Source organism: Rattus norvegicus, chromosome 12 (genome assembly GCF_036323735.1).
Source record: "Rattus norvegicus strain BN/NHsdMcwi chromosome 12, GRCr8, whole genome shotgun sequence".
Lineage (NCBI taxonomy): Eukaryota > Metazoa > Chordata > Mammalia > Rodentia > Muridae > Rattus > Rattus norvegicus.
The window spans coordinates 52,139,312-52,156,261 of record NC_086030.1 but is presented as its reverse complement, the minus strand read 5'-3'; the positions used below and the strand labels follow the sequence as shown (position 1 = coordinate 52,156,261).

Below are 16,950 nucleotides of genomic sequence, written 5' to 3'. Positions count from 1 at the left end.
TATTTTGTCATGAAACATGTTAAGCATGAAAGAATAATAAGGAACTTATTCTGAAAAATAACATAGATATGAATATTTCTACTGAGTGCTTGGAAGCTTATATTAAAATCTGACCATTTGATAAGAAAGTAAGTTAGTAATACCATCAGCTTACTTCAGGGTTGATAACTAATTGTCAGACTCACAGTGAAGTTATATTTTCTTAAACTTAATCCACCATAGTGATTACTGGTCCTGCTAATAGAGAAAGGTGGATGGTTACCTACTGTGAGGTGCCTTCTCTGCCCACCTTCTAAGTTAGCTGCCTTTCTGTGTATCCTTGGATCTCCCTTCAGGATTCCCATCTAGCATACGATTACCTCATCCTTTAGTAATCACTTCTTTAGTTTTCTCTCCTTAGCCTTGGACTTGGTCATTCCAGGTGTTTTATGAGTATCTAGCTGGGCACAAATGGTTATTTACATTCAAATTATACTTAAATAAAATGTAAAGTTCAGTCCCTCAGTTGCCACATGGGCAACTACAACACATTACAAGCACTTTTTAAAAGCCTCGGAGAATCATTTGTGGTAGAACTTCTTAACGCAGGCACCAGGAGAGACTGAATACCTTAGAAAAGGGCTAAAGTGTTGTGGGGTTTGATATTTTACCCTCAAAACCTAGGATGTTGTAGGTGCTCAGGGATTGTTTGTGGGCGGAAATCTGTATTTCTTTTCTGTACAAATCAGGAGCCTTGTTACTTGAAATCTAACAAATTAAGTTTCACAATGTATTTTTCTCTTTGTCCTCACAGGAATCATGGTATTGCTTGGTTTGACTTCAAGCCATTTATGAGACTTTAAACCTTACCCTGAAAATGGAAAACAGAGTAAGATCCTTCTTAGAAGCTCTGAGCTGTTGCTGATGGCAAAAAGCAAACTTAATCCAGAGTTACCTGTAGCTCCTCAGAGTCTTCTTAGTCTGGGCTGCCCTGACCATGGATGGAGCATCAGCCAAACAGGATGGCCTCTGGGAAAACAAGTCTAGCAGTGATATTTCATCTTGCCCTGAAGCCTCACTGGAAACTGTGGGCTCTTTGGCCCAACTGCCTGACCAACAAGATACAGCTCAGGGTAAGTCATCAGGTCATTCTATGATCTAGCCCTTCACTCTGAAGAAGAGGAGGTCAGCTAGTGTTTTGGAGGGGGACGTAGACTTTTCATTAGTAATCTTATAGTTGTTTTCATTTGGTGCTAATGTTAGATCAAGCACAGTCCATAGTCAACAGAATAGGAGATGTGCCATGGCCTGAAGCAGAACCGATTCCTGAAGGCTTCTATTGGATTTCCACTGGCAAATTATTGTTAGTGCTTGGAATTCTACCTTTTTGGTTGATTGGTTGCCGAATTTTGAATAACTGGGGCTGATTAGTGGTGTAGGATTCTTGAACCATGTGTCTCTGTTGTTTGTGCACCAGTAATAACTCAGGGGATTCTAATATCCCATGCAGTCAGGAGCTAGCAATGCAATAAGGACTTTAAAAAGATAATTATCTACTGGTTCTCTAGCAGAAGTTGCATTGTAGGTCTTATAAAATGATGTTTAAGCAGTTAACTGGTTTTCATGCCTGAGACAGTGGGTTCTTGCACAGAACAACATCTTAGATCAGCCACTTGGAAGATTTATGTTACCTATCATGCATAGTTGTGGGGGTTAAAAGAAGTAATGTGTGTAACCACTTAGATCTACCATTTAGTGAGATTCATAGAACCTATGCATAGGGTAGTCGTGAGGGTTGTGATGTATATAACATGAAAAAGAGCTGGAATGTAGCTCAATGGTAGAATGCTTACCTGGCAGGTATGAAGCCCTGAGATCAGTCCCTACTACCTAGTGAGCATTTAGTAAGAGGATTTTTGTCTTCTGTTTGTCGCAATGTTTATATTTAAGCTTGTGTTTGCAAACAAAATCTTCATACATAGTGGATCTTTTTGCTAAGAGATTTTAAGTGTAGTATGCTGCTCATAACTCATTTTGTGTATCAATCTACACATCAGAAAGTGGTATTTACTATGTGTAACTTATATCAGAAATGCAGAATCCCTGCACCCTTTAATAAAGAAAGGGTGAAGGTGCAGGACCACAATCCCCGCACCTTTCAGTAAGTAGAGACCTTTAGTAAAGCTAACGGTGAGGGGCTGTGCCATATGCAAAATGTCTTGGGCCTTGATGGTTTCTGTGCTCTACTCTCTACTTGTAGCTTTCATTTTCAAGGAAGAATGAGAGTGACTAATAGGAATTTGTGTCTGTGAATAACAACTCGGTTTTCACTTGGCTTGAGCAAAAACAGGGAATTTCCTGCATGCCTTCTGGACATATCTTGGTACCCATTGATTTTGGTGCCTATGAGGTCTTAGGCCACTGAGCCTGGGAATACTTCAGGATGGACCTCCCTCCTTCCCTCCTTACTGATGACTGGTTACCCACTAGAGGAAGGCAGAAGAAAAGCTAAAGTTGAATTAATTTTGAGAACTTTATCTTTTTGAGGAAGAACTGTGTTTTAGTTCTGTATACAGTAATGCAGCATGTAAGGCTGGGTTTGGGCCATTAGCGGAGTCCTTGTGGGTAAACTTGGGTTCTTCAGTTTTTAATGTTTTTGAGATAGGGTCTCTTGGAGAGGCTTTCCTCAAACCTGCTATCTAGTTAAGGATGATCATGAGCTCTTGATCTGTTTGCTTGTATCTCCTAAGTGCTGAGACTATAGGCATGAACAGCCACACCCAGCTTGTGAAATTGTTTTTTTATAATATTTAACTCTTGCTCATCCAGCCAAAACAAAATTTGATTTCTGTTCACTCTGATATAGCAAATTTGATTTCTGTTCACTTTAGCATAATCACTCTGATTAGATCATCTACTTCTTTGGAGAATGTATTTTGACTTTACTTTGAATCCAGCCCTTGGAAATGCGACCTTGGACTTTGATTAGCCCTGCTGTCACCTATACATTAGAAAAATCTGCTTTGTTTTAAGCCTCTGCTCCTCCCAACAACACTTAAAAAAATAGGTTTTCAGAGGTTTTTGGGTTTAATTTTTCTTATTTAAGTGGGAAGGAAACATGAGTTAAATACAACAGCCATAGTGTAAAATATGAGCCTAACTTAACAGGAGAGGACATGAGGCGTGGCCCCAATGTCCCTTGCCTTAAGATAGGTGTGGTGGCTGTTTTCCTGAGAGTCAGAGAAAACAGACTTATAAACCACAGAAGTGCTATGCTCATAGGACTTACATATAGCTGTATGTTTGGATATAACTTAAAACTTTTTCAAACAATGTGTCTAACACACGTTCTCTCTCTTTCCAGATGGCAGTGTTGAGGTAAACAGAGTTTTTAAGGAAGAAGGAAGCCCAGACAGATCCAGCCAGGTGCCCATCTGTCAGAATGGGCAGATCCCAGACCTTCAGTTGTCTCTTGATCCCACAACAAGCCCAGTGGGACCTGATGCCTCTACAGGTGTGGATGGTTTCCATGACAACCTAAGGAAGTCTCAGGGAACTAGTGCTGAGGGCAGTGTTAGAAAAGAAGCTTTGCAGTCTCTCAGACTCAGTCTTCCCATGCAAGAAACGCAACTGTGTAAGCATCCGTTCCCTCTGGACTCTTCCTGCCCCTTGCTATCAGCACCTTCTACTTGGAATCAGTGCCTGACTGCTCCTGTGTCAGCAGTTCTGACTTGCCCTGTCTTATTTTCCTACTGTGTGGGGGAGGCAGGGGGATGCACCTTAATGATTTAGCTTCCCTTTAAGGAGTGCGAGTATGTCTGGATGTGGGGACTTCCTGCCATCTAGTACTAGCAGTGATATCAGACTCCTCGACAAATACCTCCCATGTCATTCTTCATGGGTGGCCAACAGACAGACAGGGAATTCATCTAAAGACGGAAAACCAGATTCTTACAAGATCCTTTGCATGTTTATATAAAAACCTGGATGTTTTGTCATGGTCTTTAAAAATGAAATTTATATGCCTATAATTAGCTATTTGAAAGACTGAAGCAGGAGGATTGAAAATTGAGGTCAACCTTAGTGCCACTTAGCAAGGCCCCCATAAACAAAGCAAAAGGAACCTTAGGGGCTGGCGAGAGAGCTCGGCAATTAAGCGTGTTTGTTGCTCTTGCAGAGGACCTAGCTTTGGTTCCCAGCTCCAACATAAGGCAGCTCAGTAACCTCAGCCCCAGGGAATCTGATGCCCTCCCCACACATCTGTGGATATTTGCACCTACAATCACACACAGTGATTAAAAATAAAACTTATAGAAAGGTAATATTAAAGTGGGATTCAATTGTTCAAATAATTTTTCAGGATTAGAACACTTGGTTTTATCTTATGACATGGTCCTTCCACTCCCCAGAGCACCTTAGAATATGCAGACAGCTCCCTATTTCCTGGTGCTTTTCTTTTTCTCTTTTTCTTTTGTTTTCATTTGTTTGTTTTTTCTAGACAGGCTTTCTCTGTGTAGCCCTGGCTGTCCTGGAACTCATACTATAAACCAGGCTGGCTTCAAACTCAGAGATCACCTGCCTCTGCTTCCCGAATGCTGGGGTTAGAGGTGTGGGCCACCACTGCCCAGCTTTTCTGATGAGTTCCAATTCTTGACCATAATGGGTTCATGTATCCTTGCGCCATTAAGCTTGTTTCTCTGTGGGACAAGCAAGTCTTTAGTGTTGTCTCACATAGTCATATGGCCAGTGACTGGTGAGGACACGTTCCCCTCAGATAATCTTCCTTTCCTTTTTTGTTTTTGTTTTTGTTTTTTGTGGAGTGTTGGTTTCCTTGTTGGGTTTGGGTGTTTTTGTTCTTTTTGGTTTTATTTTTTGTTTTGTTTTGGAGAGTCTTGCTTTGTATCCCAAGCTGTTATGCAAGACTAGCCTGGAGTTTATGATTCTCCAGCCTCAGTCTCTTAATTGCTGGTATACAGGCTTTCACCCACTTTTTTTTTTTAGTTAGTGTTTTTGTTGTTTTGTTTTGTTTTCTGAGGTAGGGTTTCACTATGTAGCCCTAGCTGACCCAGAACTAACTATGAATACCAGACTAGCTTTAAACTCAGAGATCTGCCTGCCCTAGGCTCCTGAGAACTGTACTTGACCAACTTTTGTTAGTTTTCACGATGAAGTCTGTATTCCCAGGTTAGCCTATGCTTCCTAAACTCCGGTGATCATTCTACTTCAGGCTTCCCAGGAGTTGAGACCACAGGCATGTGCCCCTGTACCCAGTGCCTTATTGTTTTCATACATGACAGTGATGTGATGATTCATCATTTTATTTCAGTTATCAAAGGACTTGAATGTCTTTGTATCTGTTGGACATTTGTAAATTCTTTTCTAAATTGTCCCTGTGGTGTCTGGAATTATTTGCCTTTTTCCATCGCTGGCATTATTTATTCAGTGCTATAGTGTATATATATATATATATTTTTAAATTCTGGAGAACTTGCCAGCATTTAAGTCAAGAAATAACTTGTAGGCAGGGAAAAGTTCTGATGGCCTGTGTTTGATTCCCCAGAATCCATGTAAAAGTAGAAGGAGTTGTCCTCTGGCTTTCTCACTCATGCTGTAACATGTATTTGTAAATATAGATAGTGAATGAAAACAATTTAATAAATTTAGGGTCTGAGGAGATGATGGTTCAGCTGGTAAAGGTATTTGCCATCTATCCTAAGTTCAATTCCCAGGACACAACATGATGGAAAGAGAAGTGACTCAGGCAGCTTGTCCTCAACCTCACAAGCATGCTCTGGGACTTGTTTCCACTTTTCCAGGAAATAAATGGTAACTATAAATTTTTAAAGTGAGCTTACAGATTTGATCTTCCCTCCCTGTTCTGGGGAATCCCTACCCTGCTAGGATTGATGTATGGATCGATGTATGGATCCATTGTCATTTTCATCCTGGCCTGAGCTCCGTCTCACACAGCTTGTCATGGAGCTTTAGTGGTCTTTAAACCCAGGTTTATTTGCTGATTTGTGACATCTGTACAATGGCCAGAACTCTTGAATTTGTCATCCTATGGCTACACCACTAGAACTACAATAGCTCTGTGGAAAGCCATTAAAGCCATTGCACAGAATGCTAGCCAAAGTGGTGAGATCCTAATGAATTTGGTAGCTGCCCTGATTTTAGAGATCTCAGAAATCTCATATATGTATGTATATATGTACATACCTACATACATGTATATATATGTATGCATTTTTCAGATTCTATGTCTGAAGAGGGTGATGTATATAAAAGATCGTTAAATTATTGCATTTATGCTCTTTTTTTTGACCTCTTAACCCTCTGCCGATGTTTCACAGACACATCTGCTGGTATTAGGATTAAGCCACAGCCCCAGTCCTGGTGAGAGTGTCTGCCTTGGTTTTGCAAGTTACCCCCCTTACACACACACACACACACACACACACACACACACACACACACACACACGAGAAGTTGGCTTTTAATATTTTAAATCATTCCTTATATTTAAGAGTTCCCATTTATATTTACCGTCCTTGTGTGTGAGTTCTGGATTTGAGCTCATTTGTCAGGCAACTGATGTAGCCTGCCCTTGGCCCTCAGAAGCACAGCTCCGTAGGTCTTCAGTCTACACAAAGTGCTGCAGCAAGACTAATGGGTCATTTTGTTTATTAAATGGACAAGGTCTGAATAAATAGGGTTAAATAAGCTCTTGACGTTTACATGGCGTTATGACTTGTTACTGCAGCAGTTCAGATGATGTGTGCCTGTAACTTCCTATGAAAATGTCTCTGTGATGGAAAGAGGTTCATCTTGGCATGTGTCACTTGCAAGTGCAGTTCTTAGAGCCTCAATTTTCTCAGTCTGGAAATTGTCATGGAATAGAGGTTGCTGTGTGTTTTTCACAAGCTAAAGCATATTGGTGATTAAAACAACCAATCTGTGATTACCAACTTGTTTCCGGTACCCTGCTCCCTTTAACCTCCCAATGGCTGTTTCCCTTGTAGGCTCTACTGCATCTTCACTGCCCTTGGAAAAGGAGGAGCAGGTCCGACTGCAGGCCCGGAAGCGCCTGGAAGAGCAGCTGATGCAATACCGAGTTAAGCGCCATCGGGAAAGGGTGAGTCTCTTAGATTGGAGTCTGGACTGTCTGCTGTCTCCTCTGTGTGAATTCTGAGCAGCTCTGAGTTGTACAGCATGGAACTTGTCCAGTCCACAACTGTGCGTTCCAGTCTCCATCCTGTGTTTAACTGCTGCATTTAGAGTGCATGTCACCCTGCCCGTGTCCCTGCCGTGGGGTACATCAATTTGGTAGAATGACAGGATTGATGTTTTGCTAGAAGAGGAAGTTATGCTGCAGCTGGAGAGATGGCTCAGCGGTTAAGGGCACTTGTTGCTTTTCCAGAGGACTTGGGTTTGATTCCCAGCACTCACAAGAGGGCTCATAGCCCTCTGTAGCTCCAGGTCCAAGACATCTGACACCCTCTTCTGGCCTCCAAGGGAACCAGACATACACATGGTGCACAGATGTGCACACAGGCAAACACCTATGCACATAAAGTAAAAATAATTTTTAAAGAAAATTATGTTGACATACATAGCTTGAGTTTTTCCTTTATTTCAAATATCACTCAGACCATTTTGGAATTTCTAGCTAGTATAAAGAGATAAGAGATAGAAACACTGACAACAGGAGAATTGGTGTTATTTGCAAGTTGATAATGCCTCAGAAGATTATGAGAAATCAACTGAAAACTTACTAGGTATAAATTTTTTCTGTTTGTTATTCCAGTTTATTAATGGGAAAAATCAGTAATTATCTTGCCATGATCAGTTGTAAAGTCACTTGGGAAAGAATTTGCAACAATAAAAATGATAAAATAACTAAGAACTAAAATGATAATAAACAGTGATTATAAGTTATAAAATGATAATAACATTGGAGCCAGAGTTCCACATGGTTGGGCGTTAATGGCACATTTACATTCCTAGACCAAGATGGAGGCAGGGGGATGGCGAGGTTTCTCTTAGTGTGGACCATGAGACCTATATGTCAATATCCTCCTCGCTTCACAAGAAAGGATACCGTGTGTATTTGCTGAGTTTTGCATAAGCAGACATGAGTAAAGAGGCTCATTACCTCTGAATTAATTATAAACCAAAAGTAGACCCAACTCAACAGAACTTCTGTTTAAAAACATTTTCTGTATCTGAGACACTAACCAGGACAATAGCCAGGAACATTTTGCCAGGAATCTGAATGAGAACTTATTATGTAACTCACTTTAAAGAGTTTTAAAGTGTTGGCCATTAAAGGCCCAGGGACGGTCAAGTCTGGTCATTCAATGCAACCTGAGATGTGATTTTTCAGATCTGCTGCATCCAACATTCTAAGGGCCTGGCAGACTGTTGGTAGAATGTTCATTCATGCATGTTTTCTGGATGACAGTTTTAAAATGCTGCTTGCTAATCTTAGTCATATTTTTATACTTTTGTTTGTTTCTCAGTCCAGTCAGCCGGCAACTAAAATGAAACTTTTTAGTACACTTGATCCTGAGCTCATGTTAAATCCAGAAAACTTGCCAAGGGCCAGTGCTGTAGCTGTGACAAAAGAATATTCCTTCCTGCGTACCAGTGTTCCTCGGGGGCCCAAGGTAGGCAGCTTAGGGCTGCTGGCACATTCTAAAGAGAAGAAGAATTCCAAGTCAAGCAAGATTCGGTCTCTGGCTGACTATAGAACTGAAGATCCAAGTGACTCTGGTGGCCTTGGTTCTACTGCTGATGCTGTTGGAAGTTCCCTGAAACAGAGTAGAAGTAGCACTTCAGTTGTGTCTGAAGTGAGCCCATCATGTGAGACTGATAACCGTGCAGAGAGTGCCTCACTGGCTGGGGACAGTGTGTCAGAGGCTGATGGAAATGAGAGTGACAGTTCCTCACACAGCAGCTTCTCTGCCCGAGGGGCCTGTGCTGTCCTGGGGAATGTCGGCACACCAGGAGCAGCTTACGTGGTTGATGGCCAGGAGATTTCTGCTGAGGCCCTGGGCCAGTTTCCTTCGATTAAAGACGTGCTACAGGCTGCAGCAGCCCAGCACCAAGATCAGAACCAGGAAGCCAATGGGGAGGTGCAGAGCCGCAGAGACAGCATCTGCAGCAGGTAGGGCAGCAGCCTTGAGTCTGGGCTCTTGCCTGTTGCTATGCCTTGTGTCTTTGCTAATGCACCCCAATCTTTACATTAGGTTTTCATCTATATACAGCTCTGTTACTTCTCTATAAGTAGAATCAGCTCTAAACCACTTATGTGGAATGAAAAGCACTGTAGACCCGGTTGTCTCTTAAGACTTCCTGGGTTCTTACAAGTTCCTGTTTCTAGAGCATGTTCTTCTGTAGAAGGCGTGAACCTCAGATTCAGTTCACTTTTTTTTAAAATTTGTTTATTTTATGTATGTGAGTACACGTCACTCTCTTCAGACACACCAGAAGAGGGCATTATCAGATCCCATTACAGATGGTTGTGAGCCACCATGTGGTTGCTGGGATTTGAACTCAGGACCTCTGGAAGAGCAGTCAATGCCTCCTAACCACTGAGCCATCTCTCCAGCCCCCTCAGTTCACTTCTTTTTTTTTTTTCGGATCTGGGGACCGAACCCAGGGCCTTGTGCTTGCTAGGCAAGTGCTCTACCACTGAGCTAAATCCCCAACCCCTCTCAGTTCACTTCTTAAGTTGTATGTTTAAACTCTGGGAGAAGATGGAGATGATGGAGCAGGATGATCCAGATCCAGGTGGACTAGGTCAATATTATCTTGTCCAGGCGGGCAGTTTATATCTTTACTAATTGGCAGTGAATTTATTGTGTGGATGTATTGTGCATTGAGAATTTAACATATAAATGTTATTGTTGGGTTACATTTTTTTAGCCTTGATTTTACTGGGTAGTTGGGAGTTTATACTTTAACTACCAGGGGGCAGTTACTGGGAGTGTGGGCAGAATCCGTGGCAGGGAGCCATGATAGGCCAGCCACTGCTGGACTTCTGGAACCATGATTTTACTGGGTAGCTGGAACCAGAGAGTTCAGGACTAGCAGAGAGCCACTGAAAGAGTTACTAATCTGAGATAAATTAGTGCTAATTCCAATGGCCTGTTGGAGCCTGAACTAGCGACCGCCAGGGTAGCGCGGACACAGTTCTGATGCTCTTTTATTTTTACTGCAACAGTGGTGCATACCTATGATCCAAGCACTTAGGAGGCTGAGGCAGTAGGATCATACATTCAGGGTCAGTCTGGACTACATAGTTTCAGGTCACAGAGGACCTATGTATTGTCTACATAAAAAGAACTCTCTTTTAAACAAAGCAAAAAAACAAAACAAAACAAAAAACAGGAGAAGCAAGAAGGGAATGTAAAAATTGGACAGTATGATGAAGGATAAGAAGGAATAGCAGTTATCATGTTCTTATCTCTTGACTTTGTACTTCTGACCCCTAGTGTGTCCATGGAGAGCTCTTTTGCTGAACCACAGGAAGAATTGTTGCAGATCCTTAAAGATAAGAGGAGACTTGAAGGACAGGTGGAGGCTTTGTCATTAGAAGCCAGTCAGGTAAGGGATGTTTGATTGCTGCTCAATAAACTGAATCTCTGAAAAGATATGTAGGTCTTTGCTGTATGGAATTTTACAGATAACTTGAAGTGTAATTCATCAGCCAAGTTATCCCTGCTACTCATTTGTGTCCGCTCGTTGTGTTGGTCTCAGAGTTGTGCTAGTTTATTTATGGCTCATTCTTTCCCTTTGTCTCCATCAGAATTTGCCAAGACCATGTCCTAAATATACCTGAGAGTTTGTGACAGTTAATTTCTCCTGGTGTCTTTCCATTTCTCTGACAGAGTAAAAGTTTCATTGTATCCACATTACTACTTTTTGTGTGTGTCTGTGTTTACTTAATAGTTTTTCATTTCTTAAAGATTATTATATTTATTTATTTGAGTTCGTATATATGGTGGGGGTGGATATATATATATATATATATATATGTGGTATGAAACATTTTGAGACAGCTTCTCATGTAGCCCAGGCTCGCTTTGAACTTGCTATGGAACTAAGAATGACCTTGAATTCTTGATCCTCCTGCCTGTATCTCTCAAAGGCCTGTGCCACCATGCCTGGCTTGCTTCTCTCTCTCTTTTCCTCCTTTCCTCCCTTTTTCTCTCCCTCCCTCCCTCCCTCCCTCTCTCCCTCCCTCTCCAATCACAAAGAACTAGATCTTTATCCTTCTGTTGATAGTTTAGAGTGAATCTGTTCATGGGAATTGAGGTATATGCTTTGTGATGGAGAACACAGACACACACACACACACACACACACACACACAGACATACACACTCACACACAGTCACAGATGGAGAACACACACACAGACACACACAGACAGATGGAGAACACACACACACACACACAGTCACAGGTGGAGAACACACACACACACACAGTCACAGATGGAGAACACACACAAAGACACACACAGACAGATGGAGAACACACACACACACACAGAGTCACAGATGGAGAACACACACATACACACACACACACACACAGTCACAGGTGGAGAACACACACAGTCACAGTCACAGATGGAGAAACACACACAGATACACACACACACAGTCACAGATGGAGAACACACACACACAGACACACACAGTCACAGTCATAGATGGAGATGACAGACACACATACACACACTCACAACAAGATGGCTGACCAGAAGTTATGAACACATACAACAGGAGGAGAGCAGTGGCTACAGCCATGTGTGAGATTCAAGTGCTTGCTAAGTACATATGTCAAGCTTTAACAATCGTTAGATACAAGCCAGTTTGTTTAGTTATATATAAAACAATCTTCTAAGGCGATTTCAGAGATTTTAAGAGAATTTTTGATTGTACACAGTTTTCTGTGCTAATTGAGACTGTCCCTGTCTCATCACATCCCTGATACTTCCTCTGGATACTCAGTCCTGAGGTGGGTCTAAGCACCTTTACTTCCTTCCTTCTGATGCACTTGTGATCAACTCTGGATGGGTATGGCTCTCTGCCAGTGTCCTGTGGATGTCGGCTACATTGACTCTAAACTCCTCTTGATCTGGGGTACAGCTCAGAGCTAGAGCATTTGGCTAGCAGGAATAAATCCCTGGCATCAGTCCCCAGTACTACAAAGAAGTAAAATCTTGTTAAGTTTTACTGATTATCCCAATTCCTTTGGTGTTTGCTCCTCTGTCTGTGGACATCCTGTTGACACACTTCTTTAACACGTTGAGTGGTGCGTTTCCATACTTAACTCTCAGATAGATCAGGTGAGTTGAGTGCTGGTGACTGGGGCTTGTCTTTGTCTTTTTAATTTTTTATTTATTGAACCCCCTTTTGTAGTTCTAGGGATTGAATTTGGGTCCTGTTGCGTGCTAATCAAGCACTCTGCCACTGAGCAATACTCGCAGCCCTCACTTGTCTCCTAGCTGTTGTCTGTAGCTCCTGGAGCCTGTTTGCTGTCTGTGGTCTGTCCTGTGGCACTGTTGCTATGGTCACTGAAGTCTACTCTTAAATCTGTGTTATGGCTTAGCTCTGAATTTCTGCAATGGCAGCATTTCCCTCACTGATCTCAGTCTGACTGCTTTTATCTCTCAGGGATCTGTCAACTTGTTTTACATGGGGAACAGGTAACTGACACGCTTAAATGACTGCTTTTTGGGTAGGCCATTTTTCTCTGTCCCACTGATTGTAAACATAATAAGTTTAAGCAGTCTTGTGAAAACAGTAGTTGAGAGGGACTTATTTTTCTGAAAGCCATTATGGTTTTTTGGGGATATTTTCAGGCACTTCAAGAGAAGGCTGAGCTACAGGCCCAGCTTGCTGCCCTGAGCACAAGGCTACAGGCACAGGTGGAACACAGTCACAGCAGCCAGCAGAAGCAAGACTCCCTTAGTTCTGAAGTGGACACTTTGAAGCAGTCTTGCTGGGATTTGGAGCGGGCTATGACTGACCTGCAGAACATGCTAGAAGCTAAAAATGCCAGCCTGGCATCGTCAAACAATGACCTACAAGTGGCAGAGGAGCAGTATCAGAGACTGATGGCCAAAGTGGAGGCCATGCAGAGAAACATCCTTAGCAAGGACAACACAGGTAAGGTCTGCAGCCCAGGTGTGATTTCTGGGTCCTGTAATTGGTTCAAGTTAGCAGACGATTAACACAGAGACCCTCTGCATTGTTAAAATAAAATAATTTGGGCTGAACTCCTGAGAGTCTATGGTTTTGCATAAAGAAGGTAGCCTAAACTCAGGAATTGACTTTGGACTTTTACCACTAGAAGTATTTCTTTCTGCTCTCCTTCCTCTTAAATCCAGTGTTTTGGGAGTGGTTGAACTGTATATTTATTCTACATTTTGTAGCTTGTCTTTCACCATTTTGTGGGTTTTTCTTTCTTCTGCCCTTCTCCACCTCTTTTCTTCTATGCTTTCAACCCCCTACCAGTAGATAGGAGAGGAAAAAGGGTACAGGGGCACATTACCATTAAGACTACTTTCTGGGGGTTGGGGTTTTAGCTCAGTGGTAGAGCGCAAGGCCCTGGGTTCAGTCCTCAGCTCCAAAAAAAAAAAGAAAAGAAAAAAAAAAAAAAGAAAAGAAAAGACTACTTTCTGCTATTAGGGGCATTGAGTTCCTTGGGGCAAATTTGATCTTCGACATCAGGATATCTAATATCTTTTTGTTTCTTCTTGCACATAACTACTTGACAAACCACAACCAACAAAAAACAAACAACCACCCAACCAACCTTGCTTCTTGGGGCACCAGCCCCTATAATGTCTTCTGAAATCCCCAGAATTTCAAGCATTACACAATTGCAGAAACTGTCTGCAGCTGGCAAAGTCGTGTTCCTGCCGGAGCATGAGGCAAATCACAGTCAGCTGCTGTGGACCATCTGAAGCAGCTCCATCCCACATTTGGGGTTAAAATGAAAGCACAGTCCTATTTCTGTGTTTTTAAAAGAAACCAAAATTCTCACTACAACATTTATTCCTGCTAATTTCAGATGCTGTCTAAAGTATTTTAAGAGCAATGTGTGTGTTAGTGGTTAGTAACCTTTGCTCATTATGTTGGTCTATAGCCCTTGGGGCTTACCTACAGGTCATTCATAAAGATACCCTGCTTTCAGTTTTCACCTGAGCCAAACCCTGATACTAAAGGATATTATTTGAATATAAGTCAGAAGGAGAGGGGGAAGTGGGGTTGGGAGATTGAAGGCCTCGTGATAAAGGAAATGCAGGCTTGTTAAGTGAGGCTTTTGTCCAGTACAGTGTAGTGATGAGCTGCTACCCAGAAGCTCATTCCCAACACTAGAGCATCGAAACAGTCCCTTAAATTGCTATTTTTCAGTCTTTGAGCATTTTATGGTTCATTAGTTCATTAGGGGAAAAAAATCTGAAAATTTCTAAATAGGTTCATTTCGTTCCTTTCTAAGTTCTCATTACTTTGGAATTGAAGCACTGCAAAGGGATCGTGAACTCTTAAACAATCTTTTTATTTCTTTTTGAGACAGGGTCTTATGTAGGTTAGCCTGGCCTTGAACTTGCTATGTGGCTGAGGATGACCTTGAACATTGGATCCTTTTGCCTCCCATCTCCCAAGTGGTAAGCTAACAAGCTGGTGCCACTGATACCTGGTTGTCCTAGTTAGGGTCATTGTTGCCGTGATGATCACCATGACCAAAGCAACCTGGGGAGAAGAGGGTTTATTTGGCATCTGGTTTTTATACAACCCAAGACCACTAGCTCAGGGATGCCACTGCCGTGAGTGGTGGGCCCTCCCACATCAGTCACTAATTAAGAAAATGCCCTACAAGCTTACCTACAACCTGATCTTACTGAGGAATTTTCATAATTGGAGTTCTCTCCTCTCAGATGACTTCAGCTTCTGTCAGAGTGACATCAAACTATCCAGCAGACCGGTCACCCCTCTCTGTCTCTGTCTGTCTGTCTCTGTCTTTTTCTCTGTCTCTCCCCCCTCATTTAAAATATTTATACCAGTTTTCGTGGCATATAACTTTAGTCCCAGCTACTTTGAAGATTAAGAGAAAGGAATGAAAAGCTTGTGGCCTGGACATCTTAGCAATCCCTGTGACCACATAAAATAAAGAAAAGAAGGGAAATGTCTTCACAACACAAGTACTTTCTCAAGCTCAGGATATAATTTAAAATTTAAGATGTCTGACTTTGTTTGTATTGTTGACTTCTTCGTCGTCCTTCTTACTTTCCTCCCACCCTGCTCATGCTGAGTTGACCAAAGGACCAATTAGCAGGTGCTGCTTCGGAATCAACCATCCAATGCTCAGGCTGTTTCTTTATGGCAAATCGATGATGTCACTGGGTACTCAAAGATGAGAGCCACAGTGACATGGCAGTTTCTGGGACACATGGTTGGGTTTCGGTCCTTGCAGATTCCATAACTGGAGTTTCTTCCCGGCATAATTTTTTTGTTGTTCCAGCTTTACTCAAGCACATTTATAATTGTTAATGGATATGGCCATGATATTAGCTAAATATTTGAATTACTTGATGTGTGTTCTTCCACCTCTGTAGAAGGAACAAGGTAGTAATCATTTCTCTTGTACCCTTAGTCTTGCCCTCAGCTCAAGTTGTTATTATGTGTCCTTTTTGTATCTCTTTCGTGCCACAAGTAATTGCTATTTAAAATGGCTCCAAATGATGTTATTCTGTATGTGAGGAAGCTCGAAGCAATTTTATAGATTAGACAGTTCCTTACAGAAACTTCCTTAAGGCATTGTAGCTGACTTACATAGAGCTGCTGGCCATGAGCTTTATAGTCATTCATAATAATTAAGGTAATAGATATGTGGATGAATAATTAATAGATAATAGATTAATAATTAAGCAGATATTAATTAAGGTGTGTTTAAACTAAATCACAGGTAAATGAACAGACACTTTCATCAGTTAATAGAACTGTTGTGACTCCTTTCTCTGGGAGCAGTGGTTCTCTGTCTAACACTGCTGTTTTTGTGGTAACTTTATAGAACATGTCCACTGTGCAAAACCAGCATCAACAGTACTGCTTCTCTCTGTAGACTTCAACCTTAGGTCAAACGACCCCAGCTGTGGCTTTTTTGTTGGTGCTGGCTGGTCTGAGTTGGCTGTGCCTGCTTACTTTCAGTTCATGACCTGCGGCAGCAGATGACAGCGCTACAGAGCCAGCTCCAGCAAGTACAGCTGGAGCGCACAACACTGACCAGCAAACTACAAGCATCACAGGCTGAAATCACTTCTTTGCAGCAGGCCCGGCAGTGGTACCAACAGCAGCTTGCTTTGGCCCAGGAGGCCAGAGTCAGGCTGCAAGGAGAGATGGCCCACATCCAGGTACAGTGCCAGAAACTCCGTTCAGAGCTGTGGGACACGCTTCCCCTGAATTGCAAAGGTGTGATGGCATCTAAAACTCCAGAGGCTAAAACAAGAGGATCACATGTTCAAAGCTAGTAAAATGGTGGTGAAAGGTGTTTATAGTTTTAGATATCATGGATATGTTTTTGTTTAGTAACTGCTGATTACTTTCCAACCAGCACCCATCCTCTATAAGAGCTTCTCACGCCTTCCCTTCCGTCACAGGGAGCTGGTGGGGATCCAGTGGGATCTGCTTATTTATAGGTGTACCTTAAGTAGGAATTCCAGTGTAGGTCATGTCCAGACTACACATTCTCAGGTGTGAATGCCTGATCTGGTGGACAGTCCCCTGCCCCATATAGAACTCACATGGCTCAAGTTCAAGGTAGGTTGGCAGAGGGTTTGTGTAGGTGAGTCCTGGGGTGGAAGACAGAAGGGCAGGAGCTTTCCCTGCAATAGGTCACATTGATAAGTTCAGTCATTGTTAAAAAAGAGAGAACATCTTAGTGACTAGG

The 16,950-nt window shown here is 42.2% G+C and overlaps 1 protein-coding gene across 8 annotated transcripts in view; it reads left to right on the top strand.

Moving 5' to 3' along the window:
- The window catches only part of Golga3 (golgin A3), a 48,183-nt gene that overhangs the window by 4,050 nt on the left and 27,183 nt on the right, over positions 1-16,950 (top strand). For 5 of the 8 annotated variants that reach the window (XM_063271404.1, XM_006249563.5, XM_039089528.2 and 2 more), the window contains exons 2-8: positions 794-1,112; positions 3,344-3,613; positions 7,002-7,114; positions 8,502-9,148; positions 10,479-10,590; positions 12,860-13,166; positions 16,212-16,414. In XM_063271404.1, coding sequence (XP_063127474.1) covers positions 977-1,112; positions 3,344-3,613; positions 7,002-7,114; positions 8,502-9,148; positions 10,479-10,590; positions 12,860-13,166; positions 16,212-16,414 — 1,788 coding nt within the window. In that variant the 5' untranslated portion in view covers positions 794-976. Of the gene's footprint in view, positions 1-793; positions 1,113-3,343; positions 3,614-6,998; positions 7,115-8,501; positions 9,149-10,478; positions 10,591-12,859; positions 13,167-16,211; positions 16,415-16,950 lie in introns of those variants that run through there. The other 3 variants (XM_063271406.1, NM_001107847.1, XM_063271407.1) reach the window with 2 other exon arrangements.